The sequence below is a fragment of the Trichophyton benhamiae genome (genome assembly GCF_000151125.1).
Source record: "Trichophyton benhamiae CBS 112371 chromosome Unknown Abenha-G-c-322p01.r1, whole genome shotgun sequence".
In the NCBI taxonomy this organism is placed as follows: Eukaryota; Fungi; Ascomycota; class Eurotiomycetes; order Onygenales; family Arthrodermataceae; genus Trichophyton; species Trichophyton benhamiae.
In genome coordinates this window covers 281,299-302,910 of record NW_003315110.1, presented here as the reverse complement: position 1 = coordinate 302,910, position 21,612 = coordinate 281,299, and the positions used below count along the sequence as shown (strand labels likewise).

The 21,612-nt window shown below is 49.4% G+C and overlaps 9 protein-coding genes across 9 annotated transcripts; 3 read left to right on the top strand and 6 right to left on the bottom strand.

Moving 5' to 3' along the window:
- Positions 1-784: 784 nt before the first annotated feature.
- Positions 785-2,762, bottom strand: ARB_05929 (aldehyde dehydrogenase ALDH; the record flags this gene model as incomplete). The annotated part of the gene is made up of 4 exons (XM_003015572.1): positions 785-1,965; positions 2,081-2,280; positions 2,358-2,544; positions 2,636-2,762. 4 exons carry the CDS (start codon positions 2,760-2,762, stop codon positions 785-787), a joined length of 1,695 nt encoding a protein of 564 aa, XP_003015618.1.
- A 174-nt stretch (positions 2,763-2,936) lies between these two features.
- On the top strand, positions 2,937-3,725 carry ARB_05928 (DUF858 domain protein; the record flags this gene model as incomplete). The annotated part of the gene is made up of 1 exon (XM_003015571.1): positions 2,937-3,725. The coding sequence occupies one exon, from the start codon at positions 2,937-2,939 to the stop codon at positions 3,723-3,725; it is 789 nt and encodes a 262-aa protein (XP_003015617.1).
- A 216-nt stretch (positions 3,726-3,941) lies between these two features.
- ARB_05927 (uncharacterized protein) lies at positions 3,942-5,133 on the bottom strand (the record flags this gene model as incomplete). The annotated part of the gene is made up of 4 exons (XM_003015570.1): positions 3,942-4,207; positions 4,266-4,409; positions 4,533-4,814; positions 4,908-5,133. The coding sequence occupies 4 exons, from the start codon at positions 5,131-5,133 to the stop codon at positions 3,942-3,944; spliced, it is 918 nt and encodes a 305-aa protein (XP_003015616.1).
- A 1,892-nt stretch (positions 5,134-7,025) lies between these two features.
- ARB_05926 (uncharacterized protein) lies at positions 7,026-7,764 on the bottom strand (the record flags this gene model as incomplete). The annotated part of the gene is made up of 2 exons (XM_003015569.1): positions 7,026-7,435; positions 7,524-7,764. The coding sequence occupies 2 exons, from the start codon at positions 7,762-7,764 to the stop codon at positions 7,026-7,028; spliced, it is 651 nt and encodes a 216-aa protein (XP_003015615.1).
- Positions 7,765-10,274: 2,510 nt separating this feature from the next.
- On the top strand, positions 10,275-11,367 carry ARB_05925 (uncharacterized protein; the record flags this gene model as incomplete). Its single annotated transcript, XM_003015568.1, has 4 exons — positions 10,275-10,417; positions 10,498-10,696; positions 10,773-11,057; positions 11,128-11,367. The coding sequence occupies 4 exons, from the start codon at positions 10,275-10,277 to the stop codon at positions 11,365-11,367; spliced, it is 867 nt and encodes a 288-aa protein (XP_003015614.1).
- A 323-nt stretch (positions 11,368-11,690) lies between these two features.
- On the top strand, positions 11,691-12,361 carry ARB_05924 (uncharacterized protein; the record flags this gene model as incomplete). Its single annotated transcript, XM_003015567.1, has 2 exons — positions 11,691-11,889; positions 12,078-12,361. The coding sequence occupies 2 exons, from the start codon at positions 11,691-11,693 to the stop codon at positions 12,359-12,361; spliced, it is 483 nt and encodes a 160-aa protein (XP_003015613.1).
- A 510-nt stretch (positions 12,362-12,871) lies between these two features.
- ARB_05923 (RNA interference and gene silencing protein (Qde2), putative) lies at positions 12,872-16,161 on the bottom strand (the record flags this gene model as incomplete). Its single annotated transcript, XM_003015566.1, has 4 exons — positions 12,872-14,332; positions 14,421-14,662; positions 14,741-15,801; positions 15,944-16,161. The coding sequence occupies 4 exons, from the start codon at positions 16,159-16,161 to the stop codon at positions 12,872-12,874; spliced, it is 2,982 nt and encodes a 993-aa protein (XP_003015612.1).
- Positions 16,162-17,673: 1,512 nt separating this feature from the next.
- Positions 17,674-18,254, bottom strand: ARB_05922 (uncharacterized protein; the record flags this gene model as incomplete). The annotated part of the gene is made up of 2 exons (XM_003015565.1): positions 17,674-18,156; positions 18,243-18,254. The coding sequence occupies 2 exons, from the start codon at positions 18,252-18,254 to the stop codon at positions 17,674-17,676; spliced, it is 495 nt and encodes a 164-aa protein (XP_003015611.1).
- Positions 18,255-19,044: 790 nt separating this feature from the next.
- ARB_05921 (oxidoreductase, short chain dehydrogenase/reductase family) lies at positions 19,045-20,106 on the bottom strand (the record flags this gene model as incomplete). The annotated part of the gene is made up of 4 exons (XM_003015564.1): positions 19,045-19,356; positions 19,425-19,763; positions 19,826-19,854; positions 19,911-20,106. The coding sequence occupies 4 exons, from the start codon at positions 20,104-20,106 to the stop codon at positions 19,045-19,047; spliced, it is 876 nt and encodes a 291-aa protein (XP_003015610.1).
- Positions 20,107-21,612: the final 1,506 nt, after the last annotated feature.

Here is a 21,612-nt window from a genome sequence, read left to right as displayed (position 1 = left end):
ACTCCGTATGTAAGTATACATACTGTCGTACCCCGTACCCCTGAAAGATTGCCGGAAGCTGGCGGAACAAATGAGCTGCTAAACTGTGGTTGTATAGCTATTATGACTGTATCTCGTCATTAATGTCTGGTCCCTTTTGCTCTTTTGCTTTTCCTTTTTTTTTTTTTTTTTTTTTTTTTTTTTCGGTGAGAAAGGATCGGTGACTTGTCTTTGCACCGGGGAAGCAAGCATGGCGAAAGCTGCATGGCATCGTTTGATATCCAGGGTTCCCGCAAGCATTGGCTGCGTTTGATTTTTTCTTTCTGCCTAATATGCTTCGTACATGCATACGAACCGGACTGAAGTGTTGTGTTTCTGGCTTGCATATAACCAGCCAACGAGTTAACTGCAACGAGGCAGTGCATGAGCGGTAAGCGGTAAGCAATACGATGGAGTTATTTTTAAAAAAAGTTCATGTATTAACAATTTCACCCGTCGTACGGAGTACAACCACTAGAGCTATTTAAAAGAATCTCCGAGATCGATTTGGACTTTGTCGAATCTATCTGCTCCCCGCAGGCCTCAGCAAGTGACGAACAGCCCAGAACACGGAGTAGACTGAGATTATGGCCAAAAGCAGGCTAGTTTTAGTTGTCTTTTTCTTTTCTTTTGGGTTTTTTTTTTTTTTTTTTTTTTTTTTGGGTTCTTTTGATTGGTTTGACCTTGTTGTTTTCCGATTCAAGATGCGAAAAAACATGCGAGTGACTCGCCTTTCACCGATTCTTTGCGCTTGATCTCCGCGGCCTCACAATCTTGTTCCCATGTTGAGATGGACGGCTTTAACCTGGGAGTATGCTTCGAGGCCAGCTTCGCCAAGTTCCCTTCCGACACCCGACTGCTTGACACCGCCAAATGGTACACGGAAGTCACTGTCGTTGCTGCTGTTGATCCAGACCATGCCAGCCTCGATACCACTGGCCACCCTGTGACCACGCTCGATATTTTGAGTGAATACTGCGGCGCCCAGACCGTACGTGGTATCATTTGCCTTGGCCAGGGCTTCCTCTTCCGTCTTGAAGCTGGTGACTACGGCAAAGGGGCCAAATACTTCTTCCCGGTAAATTGTCATGTTGTCTGTCACATTGGTGAACACCGTTGGTTCAATGAAGTAACCCTTGCCATTGCCAACTTTCTGGTGTGGCACTCCTCCTGTAGCAAGTGTTGCACCCTCGGATTTGCCGGCCTCAATATATGAAAGCACACGGTCGTACTGGGCCTTGGTCACCTGGGGCCCCTGGAATGTGTCTTCCGCAAATGGATCGCCAATCTTGCTGGTCGACGCAATGGCCTCTTTGAATTTCGTTACGAACTGATCATAAATACCCTCGTGGACGAGGAGACGAGATGTGGCGGTGCAGACCTGGCCCATGTTATACATGATACCGGTATGAGCCCACTTTGCAGCCTGATCAATATCTGCATCATCGAAGACAATCAGTGGCGACTTGCCACCGGTTTCGAGGGTAATGTTCTTCAGGTTAGCCGCAGCCATTTTCATGATAGCACGGCCTGTTGCAGTAGAGCCAGTGAAGGCAACTTTGTCGATACCGGTGTGGGATGCAATGGCGGCCCCGGCCTCCTTACCGTATCCGTTGAGGATGTTAACAACGCCAGGGGGGAATCCTGCTTCCTTCACTAATCCTGCAAGGTATAATACACTCAGAGGAGTCTGTTCTGCAGCTTTAAGAATAACTGTGTTTCCACATGCCAAAGCTGGCCCCAGTTTCCAGGCAGCCATTGCCAAAGGAAAGTTCCACGGGATGATCTGGCCCACGACGCCGATGGGCTGGCGTAACGTGTAGGCAAACTTATTGGCAGTCGTGCTGATAGTCCTGCCTTCTATCTTGTCGGCAAATCCGCCATAATATCTCAGGACAGATGCAACTTCAGTTACATCGTCGTTCAGGGAGACCAAATATGGCTTTCCTAGGATCGTGGTCATGTAAGATACAGGCCAATTTCGCTTTAAAAGGAGATACCCCCGAGTCGACGGGTGGGACAAGGCTCTGAGCGAATAAGAGCAGATGGGGACAGCACATACCGTTATCCCATGTTTCAATAGTGGCCAAAGTCTCTGCATGTTGCTCGACGAGCTCAGACAGTTTAACCATCATCCGTCCTCTGTCGGAGCCCGACAAATCCTTCCATGAGGGATGCTTCAAGGCTGCTCGGGCTGCGTTGACAGCGATGTCAACGTCCTCCGTGCCGGCAGCATGCACAGTGGCAATGTCTGTCTCATCACTGTCCATTGGACATCAGCATCGTAATCCAGAGTCTTCTGTGTTTATTTCTGAGGGGCTTGAAAACATGATGCATACGTGGGATTGACCGATACAATCGTCTGTCCCGATTTGGCGGCAACAAACTCGTTGTTGATGAATAGTCCCAATGGCTGGGTGTACTTCCTGCCATTGGGTGCCGTGAGCTCTGCAGACAGACCAGACATATTGCAGGACACTGGGCTGGAGGAGAAGAATCTGTGGCCTGTTTGTTTCTGGCGGGGAACTAGTTGATATAGTTGGCGGAGTTGTGTATCACGCTGAAGCAGCAGAGTAGACCTAGACACACGGGCAAGGCGAGAGCAGAAGTGTCCTACCAGCGGCCAGGGACCGAACATATATTGCGTATACAGTGTAGTCAATACAAAAGTTGATGCCGAGGATGTCGAGTTTGATGCCGGCGTCGTTGGTTGTTGCTGCTGGTGACGATGTTTGGTGTTTCATCCATAGATTTTTGCCTTTTTCTGCCCCTCCGGGAGTCGCAGCCGAAGTCCCGCAGCCAAAACAGAGACCGAGCCAGCTGCGGGAACCTCATGCAGGGAAGACGAGGGCAGGGCACGGCGTAAAAGCAGCAGAAGAGCGACGTTCTGCAGCATCCCAGGCAGCTGAGCTCGGACTATGGACCGCAGTGACCGGAAGACGGCAGACGGGCCCGGGGATGACGCTGGTGGTGACGGGCAGCTCCCCCCGGACAGGCTGGTTGACAACGCTGGCGCCGTGGAATACTGGACGACGGTTGAACCCAACATAAACGGCATGCTGGGAGGTTTTCCTGAGATCTCAAGGGCGGATCTACTCTCCTCACGGTCCTTTCTGGCCAAAGTACGCCGTCTGCTGCCATCGATTGGGGGAGGGACTGCTCTGGCTGCTACGGCGCATCTGCCTCTGCTGCAGCTCGGTGTTGACTGCGGGGCGGGCATTGGCAGAGTTACCGAAGGGCTACTCAGCAAGGTGTGCGAGGCGGTGGACATTGTCGAGCCGGTAGAGGCCTTTGCCAAAGTGCTGATTGAAGGGAAGCTCAAGGCGGAAGGGAAAGTTGGTGATGTCTACATCACCGGCCTGGAGAACTGGGTACCCGAGAAGAGATATGACCTGATATGGATCCAGTGGTGTCTGCTCTATCTCACCGACGACCAAGTTGTGCAGCTTTTGACCCGGTGCAAAGATGCACTCTCGCCGTCTGGCGTGGTTATTGTCAAGGAGAACCTCAATACCAAGCCACACGATACCTTTGATCCGCAGGATAAAAGCGTCACTCGGACAGAAGAAAAGTACAAACATCTTTTCCAGGGATCAGGCTATTCAATTATAAGGGAAGAAGACCAGCTGGGCTTTCCTCGGCATTTGAATCTGCTTCCCGTGAAGCTATTTGCACTGTACTGCGAGCCCAACACACCCTCCACTTAAAACCAACACTGAAAATGAGTCGCCACAATATATATATATGTAATCCCTTATCAAATGGGGTAGGACGCGTGGGCCCACCTACAGATTCTTGTACATATCTTTATTCGAACGCCAGAACATGTCAAAAGGACTTGGAACAGATATACCAGACAATTGGCGGGCTATCGTGGCCGAAGGGGGAGGGGGACAACATAAAGCACGGATATTATCTATTGGCTATTCTTTCACAGGCTCTTCTTCCTCTGCCAAACTCATAAGGAAATCCCATTGCTCTGCCGTGACAGGAGACACACTTAGACGAGATTGCTTAACCATTTGGAGATTCTCCAAGGCATCACCAGGCTTTGCGTGAGACTTGATATCAGCGAGCGTGACCAGGTTTTTGAACTTGCTCCGAAATTGAACATGGACCCAATCCCACTTAGGGTTATCACGACTGGACTTTGGGTCATAATATGGGTGTGCAGGGTCAAATGCGGACTCTACATGACACATTAGCCCAAGGCTGTGAAACTGCAGTGTTGGGGAAATGGCAAATACCGTCTACTGAGCTTTCTCGAACGATTTCCATCGTGCCTGCAATCCCTGGGACCTTGCAGTTTGAGTGGTAGAAGAAGGCAAGGTCTCCTTTCTTCATTGCACGCATATGGTTTCTTGCTGCAATGACGTGGGTGTTAATAGGAGCTACTCGCTGTACAAGCAGAAACTGAAACGCAAATATATAGCTTACCAGCTGGGTTCCTGACTCCTAAAATCAAAGTTATTAGTCTGGGAACCCATTATTATAAAAACAGGATATTTGCTTACCATCCCATCCCTCTGGCTCAGTGGCAGCACGCAGATCGTCAATTGAAAACCTCACGTCAACTCCTTTTTCAAGTCTTGTCTCAGGCTCTGCCTTCATGAGCCAGTATGATTTTCCTTCATCTTTAGACTCTACTTTGCCGGTACTCTTGGGTTTCGCATCAATGGTAGCTTTCTTTGTAGCCCACTCTTCTCCCATGGTAGCTTCGCCGTTTGACTTTTTGGCAGGGCGCTCTTTTCTCCCAGGAACAGGCTTAGAGCCACTGTTCGGGCTCTTCACGGCCGCTATCAACCTTGTCAGTCATGTATCATGAATTTAATGGGCATATAAATATAGAGATAACATTGGCAGGGGGTTAATTCGAGTGGCAGTCAAACCTTTCTTGTCTTTTGCGGACTCGGACTTGACTTTCGAGCTCTTTGGGCGCTTCTTAGCATCATCAATGGCATCTTCTGCTTCGGCTTTCTTCACAGCTGTCGCAACGCGCTTCGGCCGGGATGATGCAGCTGTCTCTTTTACAGCCTGTACGCTGCTATTACGGCGTTTCTTGGGGTTGCTGGAGACGGCCTGCGTTTGCGCTTTCTGCGCAGTAGAACCAGGCATTGCGAAAGATACACAATAGGACAAGCGAGTGACCCTAGACAGCAGTCAAAAAATAAACAGGATATGAAGGTCTATACAGGTAAAGAAGTCGGAAATCACACGATATTTAGAGAATCTTACGATCAAACGACGTCGATGGAAGCTTGCGGCGTGTCAATATAAAGACGTCACGTGGCCAGGACTGGGCGAGCGTCAGGGCGACGGCGAGGTGCTCGAAATCAACATTACAGGCAAATAAAAGTGCGAAAAACACATATTCTAGGAGCTATATCCAATTCAAAACTACCTGCCAGGGTTGTGTGGCATCTATTGGGTTGGGTCTAGTTTAGCCGCACTCCGTATACATTCATTTATCATGCAGTAATGCAAGAAGGACGAGCTTTCTTCTGGTTTATATATATACCAGTCTCTATGAGCTTATGAAAATGTGCCCCTAGTGTTGTCATTTTGACAGAAAAGGGCCATCAGTCTTTCCGGTAGTGCGGTGCGGTTAGACAAGTAAACACCACTTCGTTATGGCTTACAAAGCCGGTTGCTCGAAGTAGGGTTGGAATTGAGTCGAGATGGTGTCAGTTGGGTATGATACAAATCGTATGGCCGTATAGACGGGGCCGGCAAGGTCAGGAAAAAGGGGCTACTCAGTCGTTGGATTTTTTGGGGCTCTCTGTTGAGGAATATACAGCCTGTGAGCTGAATTCATTTACTCCAGGTAGACCCCTCGGCGATTTTCCATAGATGACTATATTGCAATAAAGATTAGCCTTGACCACGACTTGAATATCAAGAGGGGTATTCAGTGCGGATATCAAGCAGCTTCTAGAAAGGGTGTGTACCTCGTTGGTATAATGAAAAGCTTGTGTATAACAGGATAGGTAGCGCGACTATTGTCATAGTCCACCTAATGACGGGAAATATCCAAAGTTAGCAATGTCTTAGGAACTATAGACAGCCACATCAGCGCACCTTCGAGCAGCAGATTTGTACTGCGGCGTTTTCTTTATATCCGGCTGCTTTGGAGCCCCACGCACGCCCATTCGTCCTAATTCCTCCTGCGTCCGAACGATATGTGATGACTTTGGCGGTGGGAGGTGCACATTAGGGCTCTGTTTAGACTGGCTTATGGCTTTTGCCAGTTCAGACGCTGGTGTCCTTCGTCTCGCTGAAGACATGTTTTATAGGATGCCGAGTTGGCCTGGTATGGTATTTATGCGCAATTCGCAGCGCTGCAATAGCCGGCTCCTGTGCTCCAGATTCAGTTTGATTTGCACTCGTCCTGACACCCTGAGTATATAATCCAGTATTCTCTTTCCGGGTAAAGGCTGCTATCTTTCGGGAGGTGCGACGACTCGTTATTTCAAACTGCGCTTTTCGTGATCTTTTGAATGGCCTAGGCTTGGATGGAGGTCTCCCTGATATCAATAGTTAGAGACAACAGATAAAGGGCAGCTGTTTATTTAGTATGGTTGGTTGCGATTGATTATGAACTGGATCGGATATCGCCAGAAATCGGTCGTTGTTCCAGACTCTGTCGATGGAGTCTTGATTTTGGTACGGCGGGCTTTAGTCATCACCACCCCCGTCTTGGCCAACTGACTAGCTGAGTTGCAATATCAAACTTCCGTTCTATACAACGTTCAATGTAGAAGAAAAAGGGCATTATCTATGCCACAAATGAGAATATGCATTATGTATCCCTTGATCCGTTTGCCCCATAACTATATGAACAGTGAAATAGACAACTATCTAACAAAACACAGGGTCAGATACCCTCGCTGGAAAATTTGGCAACTTGTGAGCCACAGCAAACTTGAACGGTGGAAACGACAAACGCCAGGTAAATTTGTCTCAGGAGGCCATCAGTTGCGCCCCGTTGCCAGCAACAGGACGCAACCTCAGGCCTCCATGGCTGGCGAAGGGTCGGTGGGCTCGGCGGGCGACCATCTAGCGAACGATGGTGGGATGACGATGTACTCTTCGCCGTGTTCATTGACACGGCCGGTGTGCGTCCAGCCTTGATTGTCGGTATGCGGGCGCGGGAGGTCGGGACAGGAGAGCTCGGATGGGTCGGCCAGCCGACCCATCGTCGTTGCCTCTGCTGCCGTCGGGAATTGAGAGTAGAATTGGTGGCTGTAAGCCACCAGGTCGACCTCAACCTCTGGGATAAAGTCTGGCGCCATTGCTGCGGCAGCCAGTTCAAGCAGGATGGCTACTGCTTGTTCGTCCTCCTTGCTGAGGCGTGGTGGTGTCTGGGGCAGCCTAGTGATTCTGCCCGTCTCGTCAGTGACGAGAATGGTTGGGATGGCTGGAAACTCGGGACGTGCTACTGAGAAAGGCAGGTTGTTAGATGCATGATACCTTCGTTGCTTATGCGGTGGAGGAACTGAACTTACCAGCCTCTTTGCCGGTATCTGGCTTGACCGGCTCTGGGCTCTCCAGCTTTGGCTGGCTCTTCTCTGGCTCCTGCTTGGAGCCTTTGGGTGCTGTAGCATCCTTCTTGACTGCCCGCTTCCGGGGCCTTGCTTTGGGCTTTGTAACCCTGTTGAGTTCGGCCTCTCTGGCCTTGCTGGTTGGCTTTCTAGTGCGTGCAGACGTGCGCGCAGTGGTAGCGGCGGGTTTCTTCTCGGACTCCATGTTTGGCAAGGAGGAATGTGGTCGGGAGTCCGATGGCAATAAAACGGCAGAAGCGGCAGAGGAGGAAGAGAGCTTGTAGATGTGATGGAATATGGAGAATGCTCTCTCGAAGGAAGTTCGTGCCGAAAGGGTAGATAGTAGAATGCAAGCTAGCTTCAAGGTCGATAACAAGAGCTGACAGTGAAGACGAGGTTCCTTTCCTGGTCGGTAAACCCCTGGACCTGGCGAAGGGTGGTGGTGGTATTTATGCCCATCTGGATTAGAGGCCCTCTGTTGAAGTGTAGCATCGAATAGACAATAGGACTGTGTTATGCCGATTGACAATCTTCAGTGTCATTGGACGTTGAATACAGTAAAGGGGCCCCGGAATATATGTATGCAAGACAATAACATATGCAACACTCGGCGCTCCTTCATTGTCTGTGACAGCTGTGAATGCCATTGTAGATAGATAGAAAGAGACAACTTTTTTTTTTCTAGTCAATAGACAAATACTTCTAATATTAGGACTAGAAGTGGAGGATGACAGTATCAGGGGAAGATTCCCTCCTATTCTGGCCTATTCTAAGGTAAAAAAAAGATTGTCCCATTGTATCAAGCTGTTTCTTCCTATTTAATAAATGTACCACGCTAGAAACTAGAGTGTCATTTAGTAATAGAGACTGCTTCTATATATTTTCGATAGTTATAGCAAGCTTGCTATTTGAAATAGAGTGTTGTTTGAACCTGTCCGACTGAGTATCCCGATAATTGGCATGTTCGCTCTAGAAACGAAGCCTGTATATGGCTAACTAGGATAAGTTCACGCCGCTTCCCTAATTAAATTGCCCTTGTAAAGCACATAAAGCTCATGTAGGTATCACTCTTGGGTGGAAATATATGTTATGAAATGTCGCCCGCAGTATATTATAGCACATATCCAGGAGATTATGACTATGTGTATCTTCAAACATATTTATATCCGAGGATATATGATCGAAAAGGGCATGCAGTGAAGGGATTCATATCATCGTTGGTTTGGCTGTTCCTAGACCTGACTAGTAGTTATACTATGCAGGATCCGACATATTCAATCGTGTAGCGGTTCTCTTCAGCGAAAAGGGCTAGTTTCTTTGTAGTAATGGCTTCCTGCTGTTGAAACTGCTGAAGCTGGCGTTTTCGTGTCTTGAAGGCTCGTCGTTCAAGATATCGAAGAAGTGTGTTCGATGCTCTGCATCATTGGTGATTGACACTTTGGTGTAAAGTACATGTGAAATAACATAGGAAAGGATGGTTGTAGTTGTTGTTTGGCATCAAGCCTGTCGAACGTTCTGTAGGTCTAGTAGCTGTAGGAATCTTGCAAATTTCGTACGTTCGAGCGGTTTGCTTAGGCCGTTAGCAGCGTTATTATCCGTGTTAACATATTTGAGCTGAATAACGCCTTTATCACGGTATTGTTGGACCACGAAGTAGCGGTTATCGAGCCAGCGAGTAGTCTTGCGGCAGAAACAACCAGTCACAGCATTTATTTTGTTTACGCTGTCTATCTATAGCATTATCGGTTCGACCATTGGCAGGTTAAGCGACTTAAGCGCTTTAAAGCAGCTCCTTAATAGCTTCTTCGAATCACGAATTCGGCCACCGTGCTAGATGTAATAACTAGCTTTGTCGTATAGACCTCTATTTGATTGGATAGTCGGTGTAGAAGAAGATGTAGGACTCCACGTATTTACCGTTGATCTGGTCTTCGGCGTTAATGAAAGTTTCCAGACGCCGTTCTGGGTGTTTGCCTATGTAAGGCGGCGCCCGGTTGGCCTGTAAGGTATCTGAGGATATGCTTGGCTTGTTGCAAATGAACGGATGTAGCGTTTTTAATTGCCCGTTGGAGTTCGCCCAGGGTAAAGCATATATCAGGCCGCGTTTTGATCGCTAGCCAGTTGAGACCACCTAAAATATCGGGTCCTTATCATTCAACGGCTCTCCTTGCTCTTGATGCTCCCCATCAGTGTAGGAGCTGCTTTGGCTTGTGCCATTCCGAACTTGTCGAGCAGTTCTTCAACGTACGCTTTTTGCGATATGAACCGGGCTCATAGCCTTTCGGAAGCTCGAGGGAACGTCACGTAGCCTGAGCTCCAAGACACGACGGAGCAGCAAACGAATGCCTCGACTCTACCTGAGCACTGGAAAAGCAGATAAATAGGCGTAGAAATGATGAATGACGATGGCCTGCTGTCTTATGATATCCATGGCATGGATGGATGGCGGGAGGTGGCGGCAGCGGCGCATCGTATATCCGAGTCTTAACTCCGGCTCCATCAAAAGCAAAGGGAGAACAAATGACTAAGCAGTTGTACCTATATATTACGTAATATCACGATATCTGTCAAGAAGCAAAAGGGCGAGAGGGACGACGTTGGCGATAACTGGATGGACAATTCAAGACCAGTGAAAGACACTGCTAGACGTCGCGACAGGGCTTGGGAGAATATCTGCTTATCGACTTTTTGAGTTTCCTTGTCCGGCCAGCCATCATGCGGCTTTTTGCAGCTCTCCAACTCGGTCTCCTAGCTCTAGCTGCTCCAGGATTATGCGCTTCATCCGGATGGGGGTTTGCCGATGGCACACTATCTATTCATCAGAAGGGTGCTGGGATAGGCGGCGCCGAGAAGCACAAGTATGCTTTTGCCAGCCATTGGAAGCATTTGGCAGTACCTGTCGCCTTATTTGTTAGCTATTTGCTAACTACCATCACAGGCTATCACAAGACAAGCCGTTGGCTAAGACGATAACACTGAACGATGCAAGCACACTGAAGCTCCTTCTGACGATACAGGAGGATGAAGTTGCGGCCAGACCTCATCAGGCCTTTTTGACCCTCAGAGAAATTGACTCAGGGCTGGACATCTCATACCCGCTCAATGTCAAGGGGAATGGAAAGGCTGTTGTCGAATTGGTCAGTTGAAATGACAGTAAATTGCGTATACCAGGTTAATTTACCAGATTATTTCTAACCATTATATCGACTATAGAATCAGAAGGACCTCCCTGTTCAATTCCTCACTGCCAAAACCCCAGTTGAAGCCTCCCTATTGATTGCTTCCTTTGGTTCCTCAAGCGGTTATTACAAGTCCGTCTTTAAACTATCAGTCGAACATAAGCCGGATACCCCTCTTTCCACCTCAAAGGCTCTTCGATACGGCAAACTGGAAGAAATCCACCATACGTTCCGAGAAGACCCGCGCAGCCCACCAATGATTGTCTCCCTGTTCTTTGTCCTTGCTGTCCTGGCCACCCTACCGCTCCTTGCGATCTCGGTGAGTTTATACCTCTAAACAATTCAGTTCGCACTATTTAAGACATACTAACAAATACCGATAAATACAGTGGCTTTACATGGGTGCCAATGCCAATCACCTTTCCGTTGCACTGAAATCCGCACCTCTCCCACATATAGTTTTCGTCGGGTCCATCGTTGGGCTTGAGTTGACCTTCTTCATGTACTACACGAGCTGGAACCTTTTCCAGACGCTACCGGTTGCTGCAGCCATTGGAGTTGTATCGGTTATAAGTGGAAGCAGAGCTCTGGGTGAAGTGCAGCAGAGACGACTTGCCGGTCATCGATAGATACAGACATCTCCTGTTATTCAACAAAAACACTGGGATTATTGGCATCCCATGGCTATAGACTGTCACTCTTAAACCCCTACATTTGATGTCACATGCGGATTTAGATAAAATAGCAGTACAAGCGTATATGAAACTTATCTCATTTCTGTAGTCAATTACTTTCATTGCCGTCCCATTGGCCGACACATGCAAGCTTGCTCGTCGTACGAAAGTAACGTTAACTAAAATCCAGTGACATCACCAAATTTCAACACCGCAGTCAATTTTCCTCCACAAGCTACGAACAAGAACAACAAACATAGCCATACCTCGCATATACAATGGGCACATCAGCTTCAAAACCAGCGCGCGCAGCAGCATCAGCTGCTTCCCGCCGCCAATATCCTCTTCGGCCCTCCCCTTCAACCACCAGCACACCAGCTGCCTCTCAGCCGCCGTCGCAGACGCAGCCGCAAGCACCGACAACCAACCGTGCAAACACACAGGGTCAAGAGAAAGCAAGCACCACTCGGTCAGAAGGTATGTCAACGTATAGTATTGCACAAACATACAGAGTATCCCATTACTGACTGCGCTGAAAGCAATTGATCTTGACGCCCGGGATCCCGACTTTGCAGCCTCGCTTCGCTCGATAGGACCTGTAACTCCTATGCCCACACTTTCACGAAGCAGCACATTTAACCAGCCGAGGGGGCGGAATGTCTCAGCACCTACTCCCGGAGCAATAAGTGAAGAAGTCAAGGCGAATCCGTCGTTGTTAACGCTGATGTCGCGGACAAGAATATCAGCTGAGGCTGAGGCTGACATGGAGTCGTTGGGGAGAAAGGACCACGCAGGACGTCGGTTTGTGGACGTTGTTAGTTTGAAGCAGATTATCTCCATGAGAGATGGACAAGGGGTTAGTGAGGAGGTTATTGAGACACAGTTTGGATTGAAGAAGGGAACTTTGACTAGCTTAGGGCCAAAGGGGGTGGTAGCGGATGTACGGTGATGCTTATTTCGCATTTGTCACGATTTTGGTGGAAAAGGCCTTGTACGATATAACTAACTAGACAATGGACGACGAAGCATGCATAATGTTGTTGTATTATTAGAGACCATCCAATGGAGCGGTTTTGGTTTTTTTTTTTTATCGATATGTAAGAGATAAAAGATAGAAGATAAAAGCAGCAATTAGCTGACGACAGTGTAATCAATCAGTACCCCAATTGGGAGAGACAATCATTCGCTCTCTTGCTCAACTAACTTGGTCAAGTAGTATCCAACTGGTTCGCCAAAACACGCTTTCAATGTGTCTGCCACTTTTCCCGGGTCACAATTTGGCGTAGCTTGATAGAGCAAAACATAAGTAGGCTGAGTTCAAAAGATAGAAAGAAAAAAAAGATACGACGCAGTAGAAAAGGAGGAAAAAGGAAATAACCCGAACAGTGGTAAAGGAGGATGGAGTATAGATATGCCCAGGGAGTCCATCATCGTGTTGTTGGTGGTTATAAATACCACATTACATGTAGAACATGGTATCAATAACGTTGGGGTGAGGCTGGAGATGTTTTGCGGAAGCAACAGAGGCCGATCCAGACTTCTGGCTAAGGTTCTCGTCGTAAAAGTAGTTGAGATAAGCTCTTGCTCTCTCGCAAACAAGATCGGCATAGTACGCCGGTGGGCAGATGCTGACAGCCTTGGTGGCACGAGCGAAGAGGTAACACATGTTGTGAGTGAGATCTTCAAGCTCGTCAGCGACGGTTGGATATGCCGGGTTCTGGCGGCGGGAGAAAATCTCGTCGAGGACAACATAGTAATGCGCAGGACGAGCAGTTCCTTGAAGGGCGGTATGGGCCTGTAGGAAGAAGTCCCAGTTACGAGTTTCGGTGACACCGCGGTCAACAACAGTGCCACAGCGAGCATTGTCCTTCTCGGAATCTTCGGCCTTGGTTGGGTAGAAACGAGTGTTGTGCCGTTTCCCAACAACGATGATAGTCATTCGAGGCAGCTTCGCGGTTACTCCGCCGGTATAAAGTTCCTTGCAGGCCCTGAGTAGGCGGGGATGCTCTTCATGCAGGACCTTGCCGTACTGACCCTCCGAGACACCGTCACGGTAGACAAGGATGTTCTCAGGGTACACGCCATTCTTCTTATGCCAAAGGCGAAGGCGGGACTTGAGCATGTCAGTGAGATCATCGACCATCTCTTGCTTAGCCTCACGCTGCAATCTTAGAATTGCTGGCCATTGGCCGAGGGTTTTGTCAATACTGGCAACCATGCCAGCAACACTAGGGGCAGTCTCAGATGATCCTGGAGCAGGGTGAGTGACATCAATGCCAACAACCATCGTCTTGCCACCTGCGATGATTCCCATTTTGGAATCATCAAGGACATGGTTTGTACCTCCGAGTTTCAAATTGAACTTCATGGCAACGTTGGCATGGTACTGCACATTGCTCGACTTGGTAAACTTCGACATGATGACACAGACGGTTTGAATGCCATGGAAGACCTCGCCATTGAGCTTGATCCGTTTGTATACTGTCGGGTTATCATTTGGAAGGATAACTAACAGTAGTCTCGCGTTCTTGAGATTGGCATTTGACTTGATTCGTCTAAACATCTCATCCACGTTCTTCTCGACATTGCCGGGGTCTCTGTAATTCACCACCCACGCGAGACCATCAGTGTTTCCGCCAGCCTTCAGTGGAGGTGACAAGGTTAAGCCTTGTGCCCTGGCGGTGTTGATAAAGTCCGTGACGGCGCGATCTGGATCAGAAGGGATGTGGCCATCTCCAATCATGACATACGCCCAATCCTTCAAGGGAGCGCCAGGAACTCTAAAGGTTAAATTGTTGAGGTTCCAACTACCAGAGCGGATGGCAGCCACACCCTGACCCTTATAACGAACAGAAGGGTTGCTCAAGACGCGTCCCGGAACCGTGATCAGCTTGGGGGTAAAGGAGATGCCCATGGTGTCCTGGGAGTGGGAATTAGTATAATTGTGGGAATCACTTCGAAGCAAGCATCGACGCTCATCAAGGCATCGCAAAAGAAAAGGAACTCACTGTGGCTTGAGGCTGGAGGGTTGCACCGATAATTTGGGCCCCGTGGTTGACGATGGCCTCAGCATTTTCCTTTGGACGTCTAACGGCAAAAGAAATCATCTTTTGGGTCTGAGCAGGGCTAAGCTTGGATCTGATTGACTGGCCTGGCTCAATTATGCAGACCTCAGCAGGAAGATAGCTGGGGTTGGCCATCGTGCCGATATTAACCACAGGAGAACGCATGTCCAGCTCGATTTTATAACCTAGCTTAGATAGTTAGCGTTGTATCAACCGATGAAGGGGTATTAAAAAAAATAGAGGGAAGAAACAGTAATACATACGGACTTTAAAGTAGTCATAAACAGAATGGTAGCCGGTTTCGAAGTGCTCACTTCCTGAAATGTAAAACTGGACATCAGCTGGTCCAGCGCCCGAGTGTTCAACTTTTGGTGGGAATTCACAGCTTGCACCGTCCTTAGCGGTAGCAAGCCCGAGAATAGTCTTTGTGCGATTGACGCTCTCGCCCTTTTTATTGGTCTTTGGTGGAAGATGGGTGACCGAGATTTTGACGCCCTTGAGCAAGTTGTTCATTTGCTTCAGACCGAATAAGTTGTGTGTGCTCGTCATCAGATTGACCAAGGGTCCGTCGTAAAAGCAAGTCGTGTGCTTGACTTGCACATTGACCAGGAGACGAGACGTCGCAGCTCGAGTGCTGACAAAATAGCCCCGGTAAGCATTGAGACCTCCTCCAAGATCAAAAATGTCCTTCGTTTTCGTCTTGAAATGTTTGTTAGGGCCAACATTAAAGGTATCAAGGGAGATCTTGGGGAAGTGGCCGGTGACGATGTTGAGGGCCTGGAGGTATTCTTCCTTGCTTTGGCCGAATGCATCGGCTCCTGGGGACTTGAGGAACTTGAGAAGCTCATCCAAGACCAACGGGGCGATTTCAACGATACGGAGGGGGTATCTGGGGGCATTCGGCTCAGCAACGGCGTCAAATTCATCCCGATATGCAACCTCGAGCGACTCAGACGTCAAATCCAAGGAGGTGGTCGAGATCAAGGTGGCCTTAAAATCAGTGGCTATGTGACCTTGGAAGGCAGACAAATGGTCTTCCAGCAGAATTTCAAAGATCCGCTTAAGTTTCCGGTAGCCAGGTGGCTGCTTGCCCTCGACCCCGACATTGACGGTGTAGCGGTACAGAGTGATGCCTGTCTGAGGGACCAGTGGGAAGTAGTTTGCCCAGAGAACCACGGGGTTACCACGCGTACCATAGGCCGGTCTCAGGGGGAAAGCCTGGGAGAGCTTGAGAGTGTCAAGGCTCAACCCTTTGCGTTGTTTGATGTAGGTATCCTCGATCTTTTGAACCTCGGCATCTGGTGGAGGAACAGGATGGCCTTCGCTATATACCACATCAACGCATTAGTTCAAACGACAAGCAAGTCTCATACCGGAGATTGATCATTTCCATGATCAATCACAAATGACCCAAAACAAAACAAAAAAAAAAAAAGTAGTCAAAACAATATGAAAAGTCCAATTACCCATAGATGCTTGGAGAACCACCGCGTCCACGACCTCCTCCACCGCGTCCTCCTCTGCCGCCAGTGAAGGTTCCACGGCCACGTCCGCCATCGAAGTCTCCTCCGCCGCGACCACCACGACCACCACGGCCACCGCCACCGCGGCCCCGACTTCCTCCACGGTCACCACGATCTCCGCCACCACGGCCGCGGCCTCGGTAACCACCGCGTTCAGACATGGTGAGCAAATGTCTCAGATGCTAGTTCAATAACCCCGAGTTCAACTTTGTATTCGAAGTAAAAAACAAATGAAGGAAAAAAGCCCGAAGAGCAGCCAATCAGGCCTGATATCAAGTCGCTGCACGTACTCGGTAATTTTCTCTTCACTCAAATAGAGTAGGCCAACAGCCGCGTATAGAGCTCCTTGGGAAGGGAGATAAACAGGCAAACCGGGGGTAGAGATAGAAGAACAAGTAGATAATGCAGCGATACAGAGAAGAAAAAGATGCAGATATCAGCGAGAAGCAGAGCAGACTGTCTGATATAAATATGCCAGTGTTGACACGCGGTTGAAACTCCCTTTTCGTTGTTGTCCTGCTGAAACAAACAGCAGGCGGAAGCAAGAAAAAGGGCAAGTTTCACCAGTCTCTGGGTGCACCCTTGTCTGCAGCAGGCGGCTTTGCGAGCTTTCTCCTGCAGGCTCTATGTCTTCCGTTTCCGCCTGAAGGGAGCCCGGATGCGGTTGCGAGGCGCAGAGGTGAAGAGGTGAAGAGGTGAAGTCGAACGTCGGCGGCCGCCAACCACGCACAATGATAATAATAATGTAAATATTTCTTTCGCCCAACGGGCGGTGGAGAGCGCTTAGGTAAGCCCGCCGCCGGATCGACGTGTCACTTTCTTTGCTTTTCTCTCTCCTCGCTGGCTTGATTATGTATGTATTATTATTATTCGTTATATAATAATTTGGGTGGTTGCTAGAAGAGAGGACAGGACTCGAGGGGAGGAGTTGGAGTCGCTGTTGGTTACGGAGTGTACGGAGCATGGCGCAAGATACCGCTGCAGGGCCGAACGCGGGCTCGAGGTACAGTAGCCTGGCTCGGGATGCAGGCGACCCATGGCTCCCGGCGAACCTTGCCGTCGTGTTTCCCGCTGCTTGGGCGGTTTTGTTTGTTTACATGGATGGAGACCATCCACTGCGGTTGCGGCCATGAGCTCACCCGTCACGCCAGACGGCTCCGGCCGTGTGACGGAAGCGGAAGAGAAGAGACGAGGCGGCTCAGGGAGCCTCCCGGCTAGAGGCCGCCGCTTAACAATGCGTCTTTGAAGAGAGGAATAGGTCATTGATAATGCCACTGCCTAGGGCGTTGGTGGCCAATTAACTAGGGGCTGCTTTGAACAGGGTACAACAATGAGGATACCTACTCTCTTGTTCTGGCCATAATGAAGTTAGGTGGTACGGATATACTCCGTAGTGTGTGCGCGCGGTGTCTTTCAGGGAGAGACAAGCCTTTCCTCGGCTATAATGACGGGAGCTTGTCAACGGTTCATTATCAGGTGGCGAAAGACGCTGTCGACACTCGAATCAGCTCCATTCTACAGACACAAAGGAGAATAAGAAACGCATTGAACAATGGTTGATTCCCATAGCTCACCCGGAGTTGCCTGCATAACCCTCGCCCGTCTATCATAAGCGTTCAGACCGAAGAAATTCCCTTTTACCCGCCATTGTAAGACTAGCACCATTCTATTATTCAAGAGGACTCGGGCTTCTTAGCAGACCCAGCCTTCTTAGCAGCCAAATCATCCAACACCTTCCCCCTGCCCATCATTTTCATCCATCTCTCCAGATTGAAATCTCCCTCCGTCAAGTCTCTCCGATTGCCCGCAAACACATAGATGGTAACCTGGTCAGTCTCTGGCTGCTGTCCGTCAGAGTAATACGCCGTGGTGGTGCCCGTAGTATAATTCTTGGTCTCATAGTTTGCGAGGGCGTGCGCATGCTCTACCGACTCAACGTTATACACAGCTCCTTCAATCACGGCAGAATCATCGTGCTCGTCGTCCAGAAGTGCCGGGTAGGGGCCCCAAAGCTTGAACTTGTACCCCTTGATCGACGCGGGGCGTAGGTCAGGGAGCTTATCTAGGTGGAGGAGCTGGACCAAGAGCGTCGGGTCCATCAAGGTGCCGTAGAAGAAGTACAGACCAGTGGGAGGGTCAGCAATATGGCTCTTGGTCTAGTAGAGTCATCGAATAGTATCAGTACCTTATGACCGATGTATCTAGCTAACTAGGGAGCTGAGTTGACTAATGAGGTACTCACTTGTTCAGCCATGGCGCCGGGGAGCTGTTGCCGATTGTTGTCAGTGGGAGAAGCTGAGTAGCTGAGTCTGAGTATTCGACAGGCGAATAGGAAGATTGTAGAACGCGAAACTCTGATTGATATGCTAGTCCAGCGTTTTTTTCTATATTCCCTAGCTGAAGGTTGGTGAATGTTGCCTGCGTTGTGTTGTCTAAATTAATATTTGCTTTTTGGGGGGAGGGAGGTTGTCTGCTTAGTCAGCATGGACCAAGCCTCGGCTCGTGATCTTCAACTAGAGTGTTTCTTTTCCTGTTTTCTTTGCTTCAACTTCTTGCTATTATTATTCTACTGCTAGACGATGGAAGAACTTCGTTATGTCTATACTCCATTCATATTACCTTAGACTGCATACTTTAGATGCAGCAGGATGCAGGAAAAAGGACATTGATCTTGTTTATTTGCTTGTTATTATCATACTAGCAACATTCTGGCCCTTCAGAACTGACACCCCCCATGCAACGCCAGGCCGGATTCAAATATCGCCCCCGGCCCAGAACATCCAGCCATGTCAGCTACACCTATGCATTCCAGCTGCCCCGACCACCCCCCCACCAATTATCATCTATTAAGTGCAGAGATGGGCAACCATAATTATTGATAAAACGAAGGGAAAAAAAGACCTATGCGGGAACCCAGTCAAAGCATGTGAACTGAACAAAACGAACAATGGAGACAAAGAAACATCGCAAACGTCGCTAAATGAGGTGAGAAATAGGAAAATAAAGAGAGTGAATTGTTGGGAAAACCAGCTTAGAAGATGGTGTTACCATGCAGCGTGGCCACCGTCGATTCTGAGATCGCTTCCGGTCATGAAGCTACTGGCGTCGCTGATAAGGAAGACGGCTGCGCCTCGGTATTCTGAGGGCTCGCTGAGACGGCCGAGCATGTTCTCCTTTGGCCACTGGGTCTTGCGCTCTGGGAACTCGACGAATAGATTTTCAACCATAGCGGTCACGATGTAGCCCGGGGAGATGGTGTTGACACGGATGCCGTACTGGCCCCATTCAGAAGCAAGGTTGCGAGCAAGCTGGATGACACCGGCCTTGCTAGCGTTGTAGGCTGGACAGATTAGACCCTGTAGTCGGTCAGATATGGTCTGACTAGGTAATCATTCAGAGGTGGAGGCGGAGGTGGGGAGCATACTCTGTTGGCGATCGTGCCACTCATGCTGGCAATCATGACAATGCTGCCCTTGGTTCCAAAGCGAATCATCTGCTTAGCAACTGCTTTGGCAGTCATGAAGACACCGGTGATATTGACTTCGAACATGGTGTTTGCATCCTTGGCCGTGTACTCGAGTGCGGGAGTTTCTTGCTGGATGCCCGCAGCAGCAACCAGACCATCGATGCGGCCATGCTTGTCAGCTATCTCCTGCACGATTCTCTCAAGGTCCTCGGTGTCACGGACGTCGATGCGTCGGTAATGGAACTCAGTGTTGAGTTCCTTTGTGGCGCGGATTTTCACTCGGTGGAAGTCTTCGGACTGATTTTGGCACGTTTAGCTGGGAGTTCGCAGAGTGGAATAGTAGTGGATTCATGACTTACGGGCTCTTCGAGACGGTCCAGTGCATAGACTATCGAAACGTCAGCATGAGGGAGCTGTTGAAGATTGGAAGGCAATGATCCATACCAATAGCTCCCGCTTCTAGCAGGGCCTCAGCCTGGGTCAACCCAAGGCCTCTGGCAGCTCCGGACACAAGCACAACCTTATTAGCAAGCTGGAACTCAGGGAGGCGCTCCTTTGTGCCCAAGAGAACTGGCGGCTTTGCACCAGGGGCCGACACGGCCAGTATTTGTTTGGAATCAGCCATATTGGTGAGTTGCATTCCGAACGGTTGTCTGTGGGTTTAACGGGGGAAAAGATGCCAAAGTAGTCAAAGGAAGAATAGTAAGGCTTTTTATAGTTGCCTGAGTACAACACAACGCAAATACGAGCCAGTGAGGGGGATTCGATGAATGAGTTTTGGTCTGTCAGTGAGCGAAAGGGAGGTCAGGGAAGACAAGATGGGATCCGTGTGACCTTATTTATGTACTCGCAGTTGGGTTAAACGAGGCGCTGCGGACAGGATGGCGGGTGTTGGGCCAGGCCTTCCCCCCTTTGCCATTCAGCCGATCAAGGAAGGAGGACAAGGCACCATTGACGGTAGCTGATGTGTACGAGACATGGCATGGCCCTGCTCATTCCTGTTGATTCCTGAGCAAAGCAAACAGGGCAACGAGGCCGGAATCCCCAGAGCGGTATCGTGTACTCCGAAGACGGGGCAACCGGCCGGATAAGGCAGTACCTGGGCAGGCCAGCCAACAGACAGAGCCTGGAATGGCCGGAGCACGGAAGTATGGGGTAAACTACTAGTCAGTTGCTTAGTACTTGACTGCTAGTCTTCTAGTTTAGCTAGATAATGAGCAAGCCTCCCAAGTAGCCATTCTCCAGCGGCCAACGGACCGAGTGTTGAAACAGGAGCAGGTCTGCTGACGTTCTGGCCAGCGCAGCAGCAGGAAACATCAACAGTACTAGTCACTTTATAACTCTACAGCACTCAATCTTACATCAATGTTCCAGCAACCATGCAAACCGAGTTCCTCCTATTAAGCTCGGATTTAAGGTCGGTGGAGACGCCGTGGGGATAAGCTGGCGCGGATGGCCAAAAAGGGCAATCCGGGGTGCCGGTTGGTGGAGACGCTGGGCGCTTGGCCCCGACGGCCTGGATCGCGGGAGGCAAAATCGAGTATAAATAGCAGTGCGCGCTGGTGAGTGTTATTGGGGAAAAGAAGCAAAAAGAAGAGCATCAGAAGACCTCGCAGATTCTGGCGGCTCCACTGGCATCGACGTCTGGATGGGAGAATTATTAATAAGGATGAGTGGTGTAAAACATGCATGCTTTACCTTGAAAGCACGTTTTGGTACGCAGACTCGCTGGGGATGATCGACCTGCTTTCAAGGACTTGTAACCAGGCAGGCGGGATGGTACACATAATGCAATGATGCACTTGAGGCACAGAGATGGCTTTCGAAGCGCAAGAAACGGCCGACTTGGTGGCTAGAGACGCGTACTACTCAGGCGGTCGGCCAACATGTCGTCTTGCCGAGCTGCTTCTTCGGCAGCTTTGAGCCGAGCACCGCCCAGGTTCAGCATCTGTATCGTCGATACGAAGAGAGAAAAGCCGTTAGCTAACATGGTCATTTGTCCTTCAATAATTGTGTTTTTCTTTTCCCGTTTCTGGTGATTTCGATCAGTTGGGGTCGGTTACATGCCTTCTCCACAGTGAATGGGCCAAAGAAGAGCTCAAACATATTGATGAGGTCGCGGCGATGGTGCTGGCCAAGCCTATCT